This window comes from Lygodium microphyllum, chromosome 9 (genome assembly GCF_053477565.2).
Source record: "Lygodium microphyllum isolate KBCC chromosome 9, Lygodium_microphyllum_v1.1.10, whole genome shotgun sequence".
Taxonomy (NCBI): Eukaryota; Viridiplantae; Streptophyta; class Polypodiopsida; order Schizaeales; family Lygodiaceae; genus Lygodium; species Lygodium microphyllum.
Genome location: NC_141143.1, coordinates 34,850,424 through 34,869,757, shown reverse-complemented (window position 1 = coordinate 34,869,757; position 19,334 = coordinate 34,850,424). Strand labels below are relative to the sequence as shown.

The following is a 19,334-nucleotide window of genomic DNA, read 5'->3' as shown; positions in this document are numbered from 1 at the left end:
CCCTCAATATGAAGCATAAGAAGATAGAATACAAGGAGAGAGAAGAGAGCTCTCAAGTTTGCACACACAAGAATGATCTATGCATGCATTCTATGTTAATTTGAACACTTCAAAAAAGTGAATAGAGAGTTTTGCCCACAACCTCTTCCATTTCCTCCCTCTCCCTCCCTCTCCCTCTCCCTCTCTTTCTCTCTCATTTCCTCTCCCTCTCTCAATATATATACACAAATTATAAAAGCAAAAGGGAGAGGGAGAGAGAGAATGTACTCTCCCTCTCTTTCTCTTTCTCTCCCTCTCTCATTTCCTCCCCCTCCCTCTCCCTCTCTCTCTCCCTCTCTTTCTCTTTCTCTCCCTCTCTTTCTCTCTCATTTTCTCTCCTAAACAAGCAAAAGAGAAAGAGAATTAAACCCTAAACAAGCAAAAGAAGGAGAGAATAGACTCACCGATGAGATATGGCGAGGGTTTGGCGGCTCCTCTTTGCGATGAAGGCTCGTCCTCTCCTTCGCGAACAACGGTGGCGGTGGCGGCGGCAAGCCTTCTTCCTCTCCCTCTCTCACGACAGTCGCTCTCTCTCTCTCTCTCTCTCAAAACAGTAGACGAAAAAACGCGAAATAAACCCACGCTCGGCTTTGACCTGTTTTTTTTCCCTATGGGGCGATGCCGCTACCTGTGTCGCTACGCGTCGTTGCTATATGTTTAAATCCTTGTAGTGAGATAACCAGCATAGTGCCATGCGTAAAGTTTCCAAAAGATAGTTTGGACCCTATGTGGTAAGACAAGTGTTTGATAATGCTACTTATGCATTAAATGAGCTAGATGGGACAGCCATCAAACTTCCAGTAGCAGGGAAAAGAATCAAATTATTCAAAAGGCGAGAATCTACTACCTATGAGTTGCCAGAATTGGAAGAAAATAGTAGTCATAATACAGGGGCTAGCTAGGAAGATATGAAAGATGAAGAAGTAAAGGATATGGTTGTAGAGGATGAGGAGGATTCAGAATCTGGTGACAACTAGGATTTTGGCACATACTAAAGGATGTGCAGGTTCAGAGGAGGTGGATGTCGTGATGTTATGAGAACACAGTGTGAAAAAGTATGAAATGCATCATCATTTGACTTCTTTATTGATCTAGAGAGTCAATGCGATCTGAGCCATTAGTACTAGTGTGAGTTGCATGGATTATTCAAAAATACTAGATTTTTGGATAATTTTAGCCTATATTTGATATTATTTATTGTAAAAATCTGAAAAAGTTAGAAAAGCTTCTAGATTAGGATGGCATGCAAAAAGCAAGTGGTTTTTTCAGCCAGTTAGGAAATTTTTCATAAAAAATATAAATTTACGAAATCGTGCGCGTCGCAATCACTGTTAACAGGCTAAAAACTACAAATTGAACTGAAAGAAGAAGAAGGAGTGATTTGGGAGATCCGTGATCAGGCGTCATAGGGTTTTACCCCCCTTTCGGAGCCAACGAAGCCATCAAATTTGGGTTCCGAGCAACAGAGAAGGAGCTATAATTTTTATGCACGTTTTGTTCTACGAAGAAGCTCCAAGAAATCTAATGCCTGGAGATTGCTTCTGAGTAGTGTGAAGATTCCAGGTTGTTTCAATACATATTGATTCAACTCATTGTAATTTGTTTTTGTAGTGTTTACCACTTGGGTATTCTCTATCTTCTCTTTCATCTCCTATCTCTACTTCCTTCTACTTTTAATCCCTGGTAGATTCGACCTTTGACAAAATCCCCTCCGACACCGATCATACATTGTGGTTGTTGGAGTTCCCACCTTTGAGTCTCTCACTCTCTTGGCTCTTGCTCTCCATCTGCCATAGCTCTCACCGCCAAGCTTCTTCCTCATGGGTTCCACTTCCCTTTCAGTGGGTGTGCATCCATTGGGCCTCTTCAACATGATAATTTTTAAACTTAACCAAATACCTAGAATAGATATGGCCAGTTCTAGTGGTCATAAAGTTAGTGTCTAGAATAGTTTCAAGTTCAAGGATTTCAGTTTCTTCATCTAACAAATGAGGGTTTTCATAGACATGGTGGATAGGTAATTGGCATCTAAAAGGTCGTAACAAATTGATATGAAAAGTATTATGGATCTTCTAATGTTTGGGTAGTTCTAATTTAAATGCATTGTCATTTATATTGTGAATTATTTTGAAAGGTCCATAAAACTTAGGTGCTAATTTAACAACAAGGTGTTTCTCAACACTTTTCAATCTTCTCTTTTCAATATGTAACCAAACATAACCACCAACATTGAAACTCATGGCTTTTCTTTTCTTATTAGCTTGTTTAGTGTATGATTGGTGGCTTTCGTAATCATATCTTTAACTTGAGCAAAAATAGTAGCATGCGTATTGGCAATATCATTAGTAGATTTAACTTTATTCGACGATGATGTGACATGTGTAGACAATCGATGTCCATAAATGATTTCAAAAGGTGCTTTATGAGTAGTTGTGTGTGGTGTTTTATTGTATGCAAATTGAAGTAGATGTAAGCGTGTGTCCCATGTTTGTGGTTTTAAAATTATGTATGCACACAAAAGATTTAGAATTGTACTATTAGTAGCTTTTGTTTGCCCATTGGTTTTAGGATGGAATGCAGATGAGAAATCAATCTTTGTACCCAAATTAGCAAACAAATTAGTCCAGAAATTATTACAAAATCTAGAATCATGATCAGAAATAATAACTTTTGGCAAACCATGATTAGTGAGAACAATCTTCAAAAACAATTGTGCAGCTTGAGATGCAGTTAATGTTTTCTTGCATGGTAGAAAATATGCATGTTTACTAAATCAATCTATTATAATCCAAATCATATCATGATTAGTTTATGTATTAGGCAAACCATTTATAAAATCCATTGAAATATGTCCCCATGGATAGTCATGAATTTGTAAAGGCATTAACAAACCATATTGCTTACCATGGTGTCAATTGACTCTTTGGCAAATTAAACACTAAAAAACAAAGTTAGAAATATCATATTCCATTTGTGACCAGTAAAAATCTTCAACCAATGTTCTTAAAGTGGAAATAATACCTCTATGACCTTGATATGGAGGAGAATGAATTTTGTGCAACACAAATGATCTAAATTGAACAGTGACACACAATCTTTTCTCATAAAACATAAGTCTATCAGAATAAGACAAAGAATCAATTGGAATCTAGTTATTAGCAACTAATTTGTTCCAATCAGCTTGAAAACTAGGGTCATGGTCATAGGTATCCTTCATAGGAGTAAGGGAATCAAATGATAGAACGTAAACATTATGGATACTTGGTCTCCTACTCAAAGCATCGGCAACAACATTTTCTCTTCCTGATTGATATTCGATAAGTGGATGAAAACTTTGAATGAAAACAACCCATTTAATATGGCGGTTAGAAATTTGTGGCCGACTAAGGAGATGTTTGATACTTTGCTGGTCAATTTTAATCATAAATTCAGATCCCATCAGATAGTGTTCCATTAACGTAAGGCTTGAACTACAACTAACAATTCTTTATCATAGGTGGAATACTTCAACTCAAAAGGTTTAAGTTTGCATAAAAAATAGGCTATGGGATGTGAATCTTGCATGAGGACAACTCCTATTCATGATCCGCTAGCATTAGTGACTACTAGGAAGAATGGTTGACTAAAATCAGGTAATTGTAAGACAAGTGCATATGTTAAAGCATGTTTCGACAAATTAAAAGACGTTTGTTGGTTGTCAGATCAACAATACACAACATCTTTCTTTAATAATTTCGTCAAAGGCAATGCGAGCAATGAAAAATTTCTCACAAATTTTCTATAAAAGCTGGCAAGGCCTAAGAAAGAACATACCTCATGCGTATTTTTAGGGATTGGCCAATTCAAAATTGCCTCTATATTTTTAGGAGTAACATGAGTACCATCAAAAGAAACTATGTGACCTAAGTATTCAATTTGGGTTTGGAAAAATTCACTCTTGTCAAGGTTAGCATACAATTGATTCTCTTTCAACAATTTGAAAACTAAAGATAAATGTTCACAATGCTCATTCTCATCCTTACTAAAATCCAAAATATCATTAAAAAAAACAATCACACAATTCTAATACTTTAAAAATATATGATTCATCATACGGTTGAATGTAGCTGGTGCATTGGTCAAACCAAAAGGCATAACAAGAAATTCATAATGACCAAACTGAGTTCTAAATGCAGTCTTAAAAATGTCAGGTGTATCCATGCATACTTAATAATATCCAGACTTGAGATCTATATTGCTAAAAACAGTGATGATTCTAGGAGGCATATTTCATGGTGGATTTCGTGAGAGTTTTGGATTCCGTAAAACTATTTATTTGCCCTCATAGGACTTGTGCCAGAAGTTGACGAGGATACCTGTCCTTTTCGAGTGTCATATTAATTTAATGTGCATGCGGGTGATTCCACAGCGGGTACATATTAAATTAGTGGACGTTTATGCGTTTAGAGCGCGCACTCGAATTAAATTAAGATTAAGATAGAGTTTCAACCTATTTAATTATTTTGTAGCTGAAGACTGCTAGGTATTCACTTTTGTTGGGTTTTATTTAATTATTTTCTAACAATTGTGAATGCTTCAGTTGATGTGTAGAGCAGGCAGAGGTGGCGTTGGGTAGCATCGGGCACGATGGAGTGAATCCAAATGCCTAGAAGAATTACTATTTTTGATGGGTGCGCGCCTTATCACTAAAGACATGGCGCTAATATTTATTTAAGTACACTTATTTATTAAACATTTATTATCTTGTATGTGCATAGATGCTTAGTTAAATATTTCATTATTTGATATTTGTATTTGGGCATAACCTGACTTTTGGACGTCCAAAAGCTTTACTTTATATTTGGACAAACGCAAACGCAAAAGCAAAAGCAAAAGCATGCTATTTGTAAAGTGGATTATTTTTTAGCTTGAAAATAAATAAATCTTTAAATGCATGCCTTGTGAAGTGCTCACGGAAGGCATGGGGGGAGATTGTATCCAATTGGTCTCTTTTGTCTCATGTCGTGCAAATTTCCTTTTGCTTTGTACTTGAAATTATAAAGGTTTGCAGAGTTCTTTGTTCTTGGGAAGCTTCCGACATTCACTACCTACACGTCCAATATTTGATCTATTTGGCACACCACCATTTGACACAAGACACGAAAAGGTGGAGGCAAAAAATTGTTGATGCAGTCTGCAGAGTCCGGAGTCTGGACCATTAGGAGAATGATGCCATGGCCCATAGCTATCCAGTCTCACAGTCTCACTCGGGAGTCGGTACGTCACGCTCTCAAGATCAACACCTGTCAAAGCATTCCATGCGTCACCATGGCAGGCCCGAATCTTGATTCCTCTCGCTCATCACCAAGTTCCAATACTAGGGAGTCGGGATGATTCACCATTGACTAGTTGGCAATGACCATTTCCAGATCGCAATGCCTCGGCCCTCAAGTTCAGGCTCCCTCTTGTGACGGCCTATCCCCTGGGCTCCAACCTCATGTAGCAAACGCTCTGTGGCTCCGCCTCCTTGGCATGCTACTGCAATCTACCCTGCCTCACCCTGCTTCAGGCTCTAGGCTCCCCCTTCTCCCCCTCCACAAACCCTGTGCTTGCAGGCTGCCAAGCTACTGTAGTAGTGCCGCACTGCCGCAACCTCCCCCTTCTCCCCTATCCTCAGATGATGAATCAGCGTGGTTTGTCGCTTCCCCTTCTCCCCCATCCTTGTGAGTCAGGACTTAGAAGTCAAAACTGCTGGCTCCTCTAGCTTCTTTAGCAATGAGGTTCACCCTTCAGGTCCTGGCAACATGCAATACAACACAATGCATTGGTCATCGTGCAAGAGGAGCCATCCTGCCAAGCACCTAGTCGATTTAGGAGAGCAATGTAATAGGCTCATGACTCCATCACAGCACAGGGTATCAATCTGTCACCATTAATCGAGGTGCACCGTGCAAGAGGTAATCTAGTTTGCGATCTGCTGCCTGTAAATCACCAGGTGTATCGTGTGGCGTGTATCTCAATTGAAAAGTTGAAACCCTAAGAATCAAAATGATAGTACTATGTAAGCTTTGGGAACTGGGCAATGGGCACTAGGGCTGAGGCAATGGTTCAAGCAATAGACAATGGGTAGTGGAAAGCCTGCTTTTTGAAGGGCGTCATGCACATTTTTAAGTCCATAGCACGTATTTGACTTTCATTATTTTAATATGCCTGACATCATTGAAATGTATATATTTTATATGGACATCATTTTGACGGGTAGAGTTAAAAATTGCAAGTAAAATTTGATACAAGTTACTAATTAACTTGGGGTGCCCACTACCCACTGCCACGGCCGCTCTCACTACCTTGTCACTCGAATCATTTTGAAAAATGCACAAATAGACAAATGGTTCGCGAATTCCGGAATCAATGGAATAAGATTTCGCCAGTCGCCTATGTATAAGTAAGAATTCCGCTACAATTTCTCTCTTTATCAGCGAGTCAGACTGACCCGCTACTGTGGAACAGGTTGCAGGATTCAGGAATGTCACTGTCACACACACACACAGGCTCTCTCTCTCTCTCTCTGTGTGTCTGGAAATGCCTCAAGGCATCTCGGGAGTATTTCCTACCACCTGAAAAGCTCTCTTCTTGTCTCTCTCTTTAAAGGGAGCTCAACTTAGACATTAACAAACGTGTGCAAGATATAGTTGCCAATTGGTTCTCTCTTCTACTGGACTCGGACAATCGGCAACGAACGTTGCTTCTGTTGGATTTGATCCAGCTGGCTCATTCCATGATTGGTGATTGAGATGCTCGACCAAGTAACAGAAGCCCCCATCATGTGTGTGCGCACAACTCATTGATGCCCCTGATTGAGTAAAACAAGCCAATTGTTGCAAGGTTTACAGAAGAAACAGATGGCGGCCTCACAGCTTTGATTGTTGACATTGAACCACCTCTGGGAAGTGTCTGTTGGTTCCTCGCATTGGACAGATTATTTATTCAGTGGAAGGGAAGGGGTTATGATCTTGTCTCCATAGTTATGGGCTTGTTACATGCAATCCGTCCGGCAGCAGGACTTCTTAGTTCGCTTTAATGAAACAGCTAGGGATAAAATGGTCCTTTTCAAGACAGATCGCTCTACCTGACTGGGCAAGAATGGGCACGTGTCAAAGTCAACTGGATTTGATTTTATGGCTATTTGAGCTTTGAGACTTGGGAGGCAAGCTAAGGTTTCCTTATCCTATAATGATTATGGGGCCTTGTGGGCGTTGAGCATTATCCGATTGGTCTATTTAGAGGGCATTACAGCTTTGATCCATCAAGGCAATTGGTCTGTTTAGAGGGCATCACATCTTTGGCCCATCAAGGCAATGCAATCGAAAGGAGCAGGCAGTATCTCACAGTCATGGATGGCGATGCTTTGCCTAGCAAGCTTTGTATTGGGCATGTTTTTTACAAATAGGTATGTATTATGAGATACTTGCCATTGTTCTTATTTGAGCTTTTGCCCATGCTCTTGTTTTAGCTTTTTCTTAAGCATGCGTGTGTCATGTCATTGCCATTGGTCTCGTTTTACCTTTTCTTAAGCATCCATATCTTGTTAACAAGTTCTTCTGATTGTTGTGACCCCCTGTTTAGCAACCATGTCTATGTACTCCAAGATCTCAAGATTTTGTATTGCATGTGTAACTGGATCCCCTCTCGACTCTGCTGGCATGCCCCTGATATCCTCACAGTGAGCCTAATGGTACACCTTCGAGAATCTTATACCTGATGGCAGTCCCAAAGATCATTTTTGTGCATAGATGTAAGCTTGTCTTTCACGTGAATCTAAATGTGGAGTATTCACCTACCCACTTACAAAGGTGGCAAAGGACGGTTTGGTTCAGAACCTAGGCAACTGGTTGGGATATTGCTGCCATATTTAAGGATCGAAAGGTCCTCTACTCTCCACATGAGCCTTTTCTAGTCAGTGAGTCACTACAATTGCATGTCGGGAAGTTATTGAAAATGTGTCACAGCAACATGGACATACTAACACTTATGAGAGCTGTAAGCTTGAAGACCTGGCTGGAGCTGGGATGCTCCATTCGTGAGTAGGAGCTCATTGCAGTGGTACATGTGCAAGCGTCTATGCATTTCAAAAGTGCAGAGCTTATTTGATTGGGCAAAATATGACAGACTATTGGGCACTGAGGTATTTTTATTCACTTGGTCACTCTAGGATAATGTGTCCTTAAGAGTTGCATTGGTGCCATCTCCATCTCATCTTTTCTTTGAGATTGACCATATGCTAGGGAGGAAGAACTTGTGGCAAATGCATTGGGTTAGTGGCCTCATCTAGTTCTTATGGTGAATTTTGTAAAGTTGGACCTGATCTACTGCATGTTTTGGGGCTGGAAACAGAGGGTGATTGTTGTGCAAGCATATGTCATGGGGAAGTCATAGAATTTTCTCTAATTTGATGCTCATCTCTTAACTCTCAGCAAATCTGAATTTTCTCAGCCTGCTGTAGATCTTACTGCAGCAGGTTTATCAGCCTGTCTTGGGATGCGTGCATGAAGGGATCATGCACATATGAAGCTCTTTTGTTGCAAATCAGAAAAATTACAGTAGATTTGAAGACATTCAACCCCCTACAACAAAAGGGATTTGCATGTGAAAGTTGAAGACCCAATTTGGCTCACTCGAGTTTGCAAAATCAAGGGGCAAATTGGGGATAAGTGCTCCTGGTCATTATCTCAGGGGCTAGAAATCAAAAATTTCTCTCTCGTTCGTTCTTCATCATATTGGTCAGATGCATGTGGAATCTAGTGTTGGAAATTGTAAATTTGAGATTGATTTGAACCTGATGTGTTGCTGATTGGGTATTTGCTGATCTCAATTTGAAACCAGCTATGTTTAGGGTTTGCATGGATGTGTTGGGAGGTGTGTATGCATTCCTCTGTGATTGGGAAGGTTGTTGATGTAAATTCTATTAGTGGACAATAGAATGGGTGAGATTTTGGATGATTGTTAAGCTAAAAAAATACATTACATGTTAAAATCTTCATTAGCTCATTAAAATAGCCCCAAAACTCAAAGATTACCAAAGTTTTTGTGTCCCATAATCCAAAATCCTAATTTTGGGAGGATCCATATCATAAATAGGAGGTTGTCTAGCCACTAAAATCATCCGTTTTTTACAGATCACATCAGTCTTCATGGCCTCTCTAGCTGTTGGCACCCTAACTCTAGCCATCACCTTGGTGCTCGAGATCACCCTATTGTTGTGTTTGCCCTTTTGCAGTTGTAAGCTTCCATCATCCTTGCAGCCCCTGTCCAGCTTGCATTTGTTGCTCTTGTTGCTAGGCGACAGGCTGTTTACCTCTTCTCCAGCTCCGGACAGACTCCAGGACAGTCTTTAGCCCTTAATCTACCATTTCCAGCTGCCGCTCTGCTCAGGCCGAGCATTGAAACAACTATGTTTTTCCTGCAAGCTTCGTCATACAGCTACGGTTGCTATTTTTGGAGGTCCCTACCAGCCATCTGTACCCTATTCTAGGTAGTACATTTTGCTGTGTTTACTAGATTCAGCCTCCAAACCGTTGTGTTTTAGTTTCCAACTTGTTGCTCTTACACTCTCAACATCATCTTAGCTTAGATTGGTGGTTATAGGCCTTAGAATCCATCTCTAGTGGACATAACTTTCCAACTACTCCCATTGCTTGGCCTTTGAGCATCTGTACACTCTCTCATTCATTTACAACATTCATTCATTCACTTCAGAGTCCTCTTTCTTCTTTGTTTGTGTTTTGTGTTTTAGTGATAATGTTGTTCTCATCTAAGTTCTTGTGTTTTAGTTGTGTTCGTACATTTAGTGTTTTCTCATTGTAAACCCTAGCTTTACCTCACATGGTATTGGCATTGTTGTCTACTCTAAAGCAATCAAGGCAGAATAGAATGCACCGAATCTAGGGGGCAGCTATGATAACAAAGTAATCACCATGTTCTCAAAGGTAAGGGTCTTGCTTGCATCGCGAACATGCATATGTAACCATTGATGCTTATTTGTATGCTTATGCATGGAAGCAGACTTGTTTGGGTTCAAAGTCTGCATTTGGAACTCCAAAGATACCCTCTTCATGATAGTCATCCTATTGTAGATTTGGGCTAACTTTAGCTATATCTCAATGAGCATTGGCCAAATGATCAATATGAGTAATCACAGTTGGTGTGCAAGAGAAAGAGGAATGAACGGATGTAGGCATTTAACTTAGCCCAATGTGCTTGTATCTTTGCTAACTCTTCCTTTTCCATATGAGCAAGTATGGAGGATCTTTGATTATTGGACGATCAATAGACTCGGTCACAAGCTCTACCAAATCATAAGACTCCAAGATGGCAAGCATAATCACCCGTGAAACGTGGTAGTTTTCTCCATCTAGCTTTTGATCCTTTGGAAGAGTCGGTTGGATGAGGACCTTGCAGTCCTTTATAGCCTGAAACTCCATACAAGCTCTTGAAGACATGCTCACTCAAATAGCTTGTCAAGAGAATGGATAGCCGGCTTTGACTCCAAATATGTTTCTTGCTCAGGCTTCCTTCACTTGTTGCAAACCTATCTTAACCATGAGAGGTGATTAGAGTTTGAAATTTGTTGTAAAACGTGGAAAACACAACCCAGAGAGAGAGAAAGAAAGAAAGAAAGAAAGTTATATTAACGTCTAGAAAAGGCCAAGTTAGCCTATGACACCAAAAGGTTACATACAAAATGTCTAGGAAGTTTTCCAAGTCCTAGTAAAGTTACTATCTGGTGTTATGGTGAACTAGGTGAGTAGGTACAAAATGGTATACAGACTCGATATAATCTAGATGCACTTCAAGTGCAGTGTGGAACTGCTCATGGAGCGGGTCATTTCAAGATGTCCCGCATGGGCCTATCTAGCATGGAGAGGCTGAAGCGGTGGGGTATGGTTCTCCGGTGGCGCAATAGTATCCGTTGTATCTGTAGTAGGTGGTGTCCCTTGCGGGGGCGGGGGCCGCATACAGGCTAATGTGGTGCTCTTTTCTTCTTACGCTTCTGGGGTTGTTGATATAGGAATGCTGTCTTTGCATTAGCATTTGAAATGGAGTACCTTTGTTGGTCATTGTTTCTCCTGTGGGCAATTGGGGCATTTTATGGCTGAGTGCTTGGATAAAAAGGTAAGTCTAGAGGTAGGAATTTCACTAGTGGTTGAGGAAGACCTCATGGTTAAAGGCCTTCAAGATGCGGAGGTGCCACCATCCATTGACATAGATAGGGGAGAAAATACTTGTGCAATCTGAAGATAAACTAGAACAGGGTTGGATGGATGTTCGCTCCAAAAGAAACAAAAAGAGTAATGTTGACGCCTTTGTTGCTAAGTCTGGTGTTGCCTAGGACTCCTTGTGTACCTATGTGCGATGTAAGGATAAGCAATCCATGGTGCGTACATTTGCTGATATGGTTTCTTTTGCCTCGTGGAATGCCTTTGTCGTGAAAACCCTTGTGGATTGCTTCAAAGATCCTTGCTTTTGATACATGTGGTAAGGTGATCACTTCATGAGATTGGCATTATCCCAAGATTGTCCCAAAGAAGGGGAATGATCCTTCTACCTCTAAATCAATGAATGAGTTAGTGCACGAACTTATTTGCAATATCGGCAGACTTTTTGGATGAGGGAACACTGGAACTGTTAGTAGAAAAAGTTGAAGCAACGAATAACCAGCCTCGGCCTTGACTTTGCTATTGATTACATATGAAAGTAACTACTTGGAAAGTGTGTGGCATTTGCTCATGCCACAAGCAACATGACATGTGGTGCATCTTGCACGAAAATTGATGGGATGCCTTGTGTGCCCTTGAATACAAAGTCATGGTGAATCAGGAAAGATTGTGGATTGTCATAGTTTTTGTCTATTTTATGTTGGGGGCTCTGCATGACATTACTCTTGTGTTCTCATGGTGGTTTATGAGGCATTTCAGCCAGTTCTTGTCAAAAATGATGTGCATGGCTGCTTTTTGGTGATTGAAATTGTGCTTGATGGGGAGGTCTTGTGGCTGGTTGTTCTCTATGCTCCGAATGATCTCTTGTCTAGATGTGATTTGTGGAGTAGACTGACAACCTTGTCGAGCTAAAAAATGCGGTACATGCTGATTAGCCTCGTAAACAGCCCCAAAACATGCTTAACTAATGAAAAACCTTAAAACATGGAGTGGTTTGAGAGAATCTCCATATAAACCCTAATTTAGGAGGGCCCATTCATGTCTATAAATAGACAAGATGCCCACCATTTAGCCCATCCCTTCTGTGCAGGTTTCTCGTGTTCACGTATAGATCTTTGCCATCACCTTTCTCCATGTGGCTATCCAGCTTTTGTGGCTGTTGCCACCACTCTGTCTACTCCTCCAACTACCTAGCGATTGCTTCCTTCTTGTTACATGCTGCATGATGCTCCTTCACTAGGTGTGTTTGTACCTCCATTGCCATCACCAACTTCAATCAACCCTCCATCAGTTGTGTTTGGATCTTATTTGCCACTCGCCAGTCCTTAGACACCTTGTGCTAGCTTGCGTTTCCTCTCTAGCTGCCCAGGTGACAAGTCTTCTGCATCTGGTGACTCCTCCAAGCTTGTGTTTTGCAATCTGGGCTGCCATCCGCCTTCTCCATTGCTTCCTTAAATGTCACCTAGTTCTTGATCACCATCAGAGATCAACAATTCAGCTTCCACTACTTTTTGACACTTTGATCGGTGGTTACAATACTTGAGATTCAATGTCACACTGTGACACTCTACTGCTCTACCCTTGTGCATTTTGTACACTCTTACATTCATTTATTGCATTGATTCATTCACTTCAGAGTTCTCCTTCTCTGTCTGTTTGTGTTTTCTTAAGTCATTCTTTGCACCTTTATCTAGGACTATTTCTCCACCCCATTAGGCATTTTCTTGGGAGAGACTTGTTGATACATGTAGATGATGTTGGCCCCTTCCTTAGTTTTTTTCCCTCTTTTAGTCTTCCACTATGTTCATTCCCCCATACATACTCATTGCATTGTTATTTCATTTTGCTTTACTTTCTATTTTGTTTTGCTTTGCTTTGGAGCATCTTACTATAGACCTTTGTTTTGCAGATTCTGATCTCTCTTGCAGGGTTTCTTATTTTAGTGTAGGGCTAACATGCAGGTTTGCACTGGTCCTTCCTAGGCTGGAGACATGGGAGGTGCATCATTTCTACCATGGTTTTATCTGCGTAGGAAATTTTCTCTTTTATGAGTATTGAGGCTTTTTCTCTCTCGACAAATCTTGCAATATCTCTCTTCATGCTATCGTGTTGGTGGCTTCTACCTTGCTCTCTCAGTCGGGTGCTTCATCCTCATCTTCATCACGGTCCTTGGTACCACATGAAGACCCTTTTATGGTATTTATAGGATTTAGCATTTGTCTTTGACATCGGCCTCCCTTTTGTGTTATACCTTCTTCTTTGCATGGCATGATTTCATCATCTTTGTAAAGGGTACTTGGGCCAGTGACCAATTTTTCCACGAGGGACTTTGTCCAAGTGGCACCTGCTGCATGAATATTCTCAACATGTAGCTTCCTATGCATCTCATTGTGCAAAGCACCCCTGAGCGGATCGTAAGTTGTCTCCATTGGCGGTTCTTACAACAAACACACCACTTCTTCATTACAAATTTCCTCGTCATCAACATGCCCTAGCGGTTGTTTGTTTTAATGTGTATTGGATTTGACTATTCCTTTTTATTCTCTTGTATGGGCACGTTTAATCAACCGCAAACCATCTTCCACCAAAAGAAAAAAGAGGTTCAATGTGGTTTCATCTGCCTTTGCAAGAGTTGGTAGGCCCTTGGGTAGCCGATGATGTAAACGCCCCGAACAACGTAGTATACTTAACAATTATGATATTCGCTTGTTTTCGAGATTTAATATAAAAGAGAATAAACACTTAAAGCTGAAAATGAAAATTACTCACAAAATTACAGCCATGAGAATGTAAAAGTAATGGAGACAAGATTGAGGGTTGAAGATGGGCAACCCCCCCCCGAAGGAAATGTATTTCTGCTCAGCCCAAGTCCCTTAGGGAAGAGCTCAGTTACAATCAACCTGAGAGTGAGAAGAAGTAATTCTCACTCTCACAAGATCATGCAAAGATGTACAAACACATGCATTATCTATTATGCAATGATAAGAACTGATTTCTTTACAGTATGAGAGAAGAAAGAGGGGAAATCAGCCTTTCTCCATCGTTGATCAGCAGTACATGGATAGGGCTTGCTTCTTGTTGCTAAAATGGAAGAAAGAGCTCGAGAAGGAGGTGCTGTAATGAATTTACAGGCTTGCTGTCCTGTAAAACAACAGTGATAGAAGAGGGAATATGGAGGAATTTGATAATGGAGAAGTGGGGGATGATGATGGGGATGGATGGGGCCAGTTTCTGGCTATCTGTGGGTGCTGTACATGAGTTTACAGCAAAGAAAAATGATGCTAAATGAAGAAAAACGAGCTCTTATTTATAGGAGAGGGAAGAGCTAGTACAAAAGGGGAAAGTGGAGTAGCACAAGACAAGTGTCCAGCCACATGTCATGAGATGTGACAAGTGGTGGGACACTTGGAAACTTGTGTGACAAGTGTCTTGACACTTGTCTCTTCTCTATGGCCTTTCTTTTTGGGCTGAATACTATCAAGAATAGAAACAACCAAATTTAGTAAGCACAGTCAGGGTACAGAATTTACTATTTTTAGAATGTCATCCCTATTTTTTAGGACTAGCATTTTTAGGCTAATTCGAGGCTCCTAAAATTTAGGAACCCCCCAATATGGGTGTCATATGAAAGCTTTTTCCGTGTTCATCGCAAAAACGGTATCAGAATCTTCATGCGACTTTCCTATGCAAAGAAATGTGCATTTCAAGCTTTCAGCCCACACATGCACATTGTACAAGCATTTCATGATCATGCCATTTTGTTGATTGTAACTGTCTATTTTGGCGGATCTAGCCCACACTTCAAGGCATCAATCCTTTCTGTGTGCGAGTCTAACCCTGATATGCGTGAGTTTTGGTCACAGGCGCCCAATCGGCCATATAGGTGGTAAGTGTGAACTATCTTTTCTCTAACCCACCGGGTGGGTCCACCATAACCTATGACCACTCATCTATGGCTAGCTCCAATGCACTTTTCTTTATATCTAATTAGTGCAAAGGAAACAAATTTAATAAATCATTATATAGTCAAATTAATGAAAAAGGATACAAATTCTGTTTCTATAGAGTTGTGATAGATGAGCACCCTTTGTTTGATGCCTTGTCCGGCTCCCTCAGTGAGATAACCATTGTTTGTGTAGTCTTGGTAGGCCATTAGGCAGCCACCATGCATCCTTCGTTTGATGCCTTGGCTGCTTCGGGGTGGGACACCTTGGAATAACATTGGGTTGGCCTTTCTTTCTAGCCGTGTTTTGGGCTTGAGAGGGGGTGTTCAGCTAAAAAATGAATTACATGCTAATTAGCCTCTTAAACAGATACAGAGCGGTTCGAGAGAGTTTCTGTGTAAACTCTAATTTGGGAGGGTCCATCCACATCTATAAATAGACAGACTGCCTACCATTCAGCCCATCTCTTATGTGTAGGTTTCTTGTGTTGATGTGTAGATCTCTACCATCAATCTTCCTCCATGTGGCTATCCACCCTTTGTGGGTGTTGCCACCACTTTGTCTACTCCTTGAGCTGCCTAGGGACTGCTTCCTTGTTGCGGCATGCTGCGTGGTGTTTCTTAATTGGTTGCGTTTGGACCTCCACTGCCAATGCCAGCTTTAATCAACCCTTCATTAGCCATGTTTGGACCCTGTCTGCCATCAACAGCCCTCCAGTTGCCTAGGCAAGAAGTATTCTTTAATTGGCAACTCCTCTAGGCTTGCGTTTGCTTTGAAAGCTCTTAAGCAAGACCTTTGGTGGTGGCTGCATCTATCGGATCTAGGATTCACCTTTTATTTGGCATATTAATATGACCTAGATTGGATCATATGTATGCACGATGATGTCTTTTTGCCAGAGATCTTGGATATGCAAGTCCTGCAACAATACGCCTTATTAGATCATTTTCCTCTGCAGTTTGAGATGCTTGCACAATTCGTCATGCCCTTTGCACAATTCTTGGAAAAGCTTTCTTTGCACTTCAATTATTCTTATTTTTACATGTGTAACGTGTCCGCCTATTGGTTGTCTAAGTATGTTTTAGCAGTCCATTGAGAAACGAATCTAAGTGTCGTTGCCCGACACTCCCATGGAATGTTATGGGGTTTGTCGCTTAGGGTTTTTCAAGTTTGCCTGGCAACGAAACGTTTGTGGCCGAACCCATTAGGATCGACTTGAAATTTGGGTTCCTAGTGGTCAAGGTCTCCTGACAGCATTCTAGCGTCGAATCCCAGACATTCTACTTTACGTAGAGATGCCCAAGTCGAAGAAGATCCATGCCGTACTTGGTTCAAAGAGAATGGGAAATGAGAGGGATGCGCCGCTCAACCTCTCTGTCTATAGGGCATAGTTCCATTCTGGTCTCTTAAAATGACATGAATCGGGTTCTAACCTAACCACACCTAAAGGTCAAACGATGGTAAAACCTTGTGAGAAGCCTCCTAGTTCTCTGGGACCACCCTGTTGTAGGATAGACCGTTAGGGTTCTGTCCACCCGCTTCCCTTGATAGCTTTAGTTTTCTAATTAGGTCTTATCACATTTATGTATGACATTCACATTCAACTTTCTTAATTAGGCTTTTTAGGAAATAGGATTCGTTTCCGTAATTTACAGCAGTGACATGAAAACAAAACAAGCAATCCTTTTGACAAACAAGTTCTTTAACTTATATTCAATTTAATCTTTGTCTCCTGCCCATACAGGAGAATTATGTATCCCTTTTGTTCAGCAGAAGTACCCGGTCCAAATCACATGGCACCATAATTTTCATCCTTTATCTAGATTAGGATCTTTCAGCACCCTAGACGTTGGGCTCACGGCAATCTACAATTCTGTTTCGGTCTAGGCAAGGGGTGTCCAGAGCTCCACTGATCCCAAGCGATCTAGGAGTGAGACATAACTTCCGTGGTTGGCCTTTTCACCACTCGACCTTTGGCCCGTGAATCGAGCAATGCCCTCTCGGGATAATTCGCAGTGCGATCTTGGAGATGATCCACCCGTGTAAAATATCATTTCTTAATTAATCCAATTAAGAATCAAGCATAATTAAGGCAATCAGCTTGATATCATCTTCCAGTGAAACATTCCTTTATTTTCCATGGCTACTTGTTATTACTGACCTTTGCCATGCTTTTACCATCCAACACAAGCACTTGGAATATTTATCCAAATCACAAATGCAACAATCAGTTGATTGCAAAAAGCATTTAGAGTGTTGTTCAATCAATCAACAAAACTAATTGTATTTTCCCAAAACAATACAAGAATAGACGCGATAATAATTCCATCTCATATTCGCTCTCCCCCTTGGGACCAAATAGCGATTCTATACAAAATTTACTTAATACTTGTATGCATAATTTCTAATGTTATTCTTTTTACGATTATGCTATTCATAACCCCTAACCGATTACTCTATCAACGAATAAGCCATATACAACTAAGTGCAATTAACTTCTCTTGATATATGCACTCTGTAAACTTGATCTTTCGAATATGTGAGAAGAGGCCTATCCCTTCCCATGACCTATTTTCGTACATCATAGTACGGAGTCTAATGTATCTCATGTGAGAATCAAAGCAATTTTAGAAATACATTACTTACGATCGGAACTGCAGTTGGATTGACAGTGATGCCTTCGCCCGAAGCTTTGTTGCTGGTTGTAGGATTGCCATTCGTACACGACATTCTTCTCTTGGAGGCCATTGTCCGCAAGTAGACTCGAGATTAAGAAGGCATACTAGATTCTAGATGGGAGAGTGTAAGAGAAGATGGCTAAGTCGAGGATCGAGATAGAGGGAATTGAGCTAACTCCCTCCCTTGCAGCCTCTCAGGGTAACTCCTCTCTCTCTCTCTCTCAAGCTCTCTCTCACAATCTCTTGGAGGGGTATCCTTCTCTCTACCACTCTCTCGTAGCCTCTCGAGGTCTCCTTATGCTCTCTTGTGCCTTCCAATGCCTCATATTTATAATGAATTAGAGAAGAGGGGATGTGGCTGAGAACAAGAGTTCTTGGTGGAGGGGCTCTTGGAAGAATCAGTGATCTAATGCTCAGATCATAAATTTGATGGTTCCATTGGCTCCAAAAGGGGGGTAAAACTCCAAGACACTTGCTTATAAATATTTCAGATGACTCCTTTCTCTCCTTGTTCGAAGTGTTGTCTATTGCCTGTAGATTGCGATCGTGGCACGTGCGATTTCACCAATCTCTCTCTTTATTTTTTTCTTTTTATAACATCTCAAAAACTAACTAAAACATCACTCGTCTTTTCTTTTAAATGACATTCAGTTTTAGAAATTTTCATATCTTTTTATGATAATATCTAAAATATCTAAAATATGCTAGCTTTGCCCAAAATCTAATATTTTTAGACCATCCATACTATACATATTAAAACTAGTGATTAATATGGCTCATAACTCTCGTTCACGTTGTAACTTCCGTGAAGGGTGGCTATGGTCCTTGTTAATCCGAGAAAAATATCAGATTTACGACTCTTGATTTTTTAAAATAAAATATTTTTAATTAAATAAAAATTGTTAGTTATTAATGTTTGTTAGTTTTTACCTTCTTTAGTCTTTAGTTAGTACCCTTACTAACTTATTAATTAACAAACTAACTTTCGAACTAACCAACCAACTTTTAATTGCGTGGAAATATTACAATATGGCTATATGGGACAATTACTTGATTGCTTCTTGTCAGACTTTTCATCCAATGGCAATCAGTCCTTTGAGCAATTGATTAACTTAGGTTTTAGACATGACTTAATTGACTTGTGGTTCGCATGTGTACCTCACATGGGCACAACTTAATAATGTCAAAACTAAGCATTAAAAATACATGTCCTTGTGACACTAAAGATGAAGCCTTTGCAAAATTCAAACAAATTGCATGCTTTGGTCAAAAAAGAGTTTGGCAAAACGTTGGAGAAACTCAAATGAGATAGAGGGGATGCATTCAATTCAAATGGATTTACCGAATGTTGTAAGGATCATGGGATTGAGTGCGAGCTTGTTGTGGCTTACACATCTCAAGAAAACAACATAGTTGATGAAACCAGCCTTTCTTTTTGGAGAGGGTAGTAATATCTGATTAAGAAACTTAATTACAAC

At 40.5% G+C, this 19,334-nt stretch overlaps 1 protein-coding gene across 4 annotated transcripts in view; it reads left to right on the top strand.

Annotated features, from left to right (window-relative positions):
* The first annotated feature begins 6,432 nt into the window (after positions 1–6,432).
* The window catches only part of LOC148030939 (beta-1,6-galactosyltransferase GALT31A-like), a 70,294-nt gene continuing 57,392 nt past the window's right edge, over positions 6,433–19,334 (top strand). For 2 of the 4 annotated variants that reach the window (XM_087684496.1, XM_087684495.1), the window contains exon 1: positions 6,433–7,468. In XM_087684496.1, coding sequence (XP_087540622.1) covers positions 7,377–7,468 — 92 coding nt within the window. In that variant the 5' untranslated portion in view covers positions 6,433–7,376. The remainder of the gene's footprint in view (positions 7,469–19,334) is intronic. The other 2 variants (XM_087684497.1, XM_087684494.1) reach the window with 1 other exon arrangement.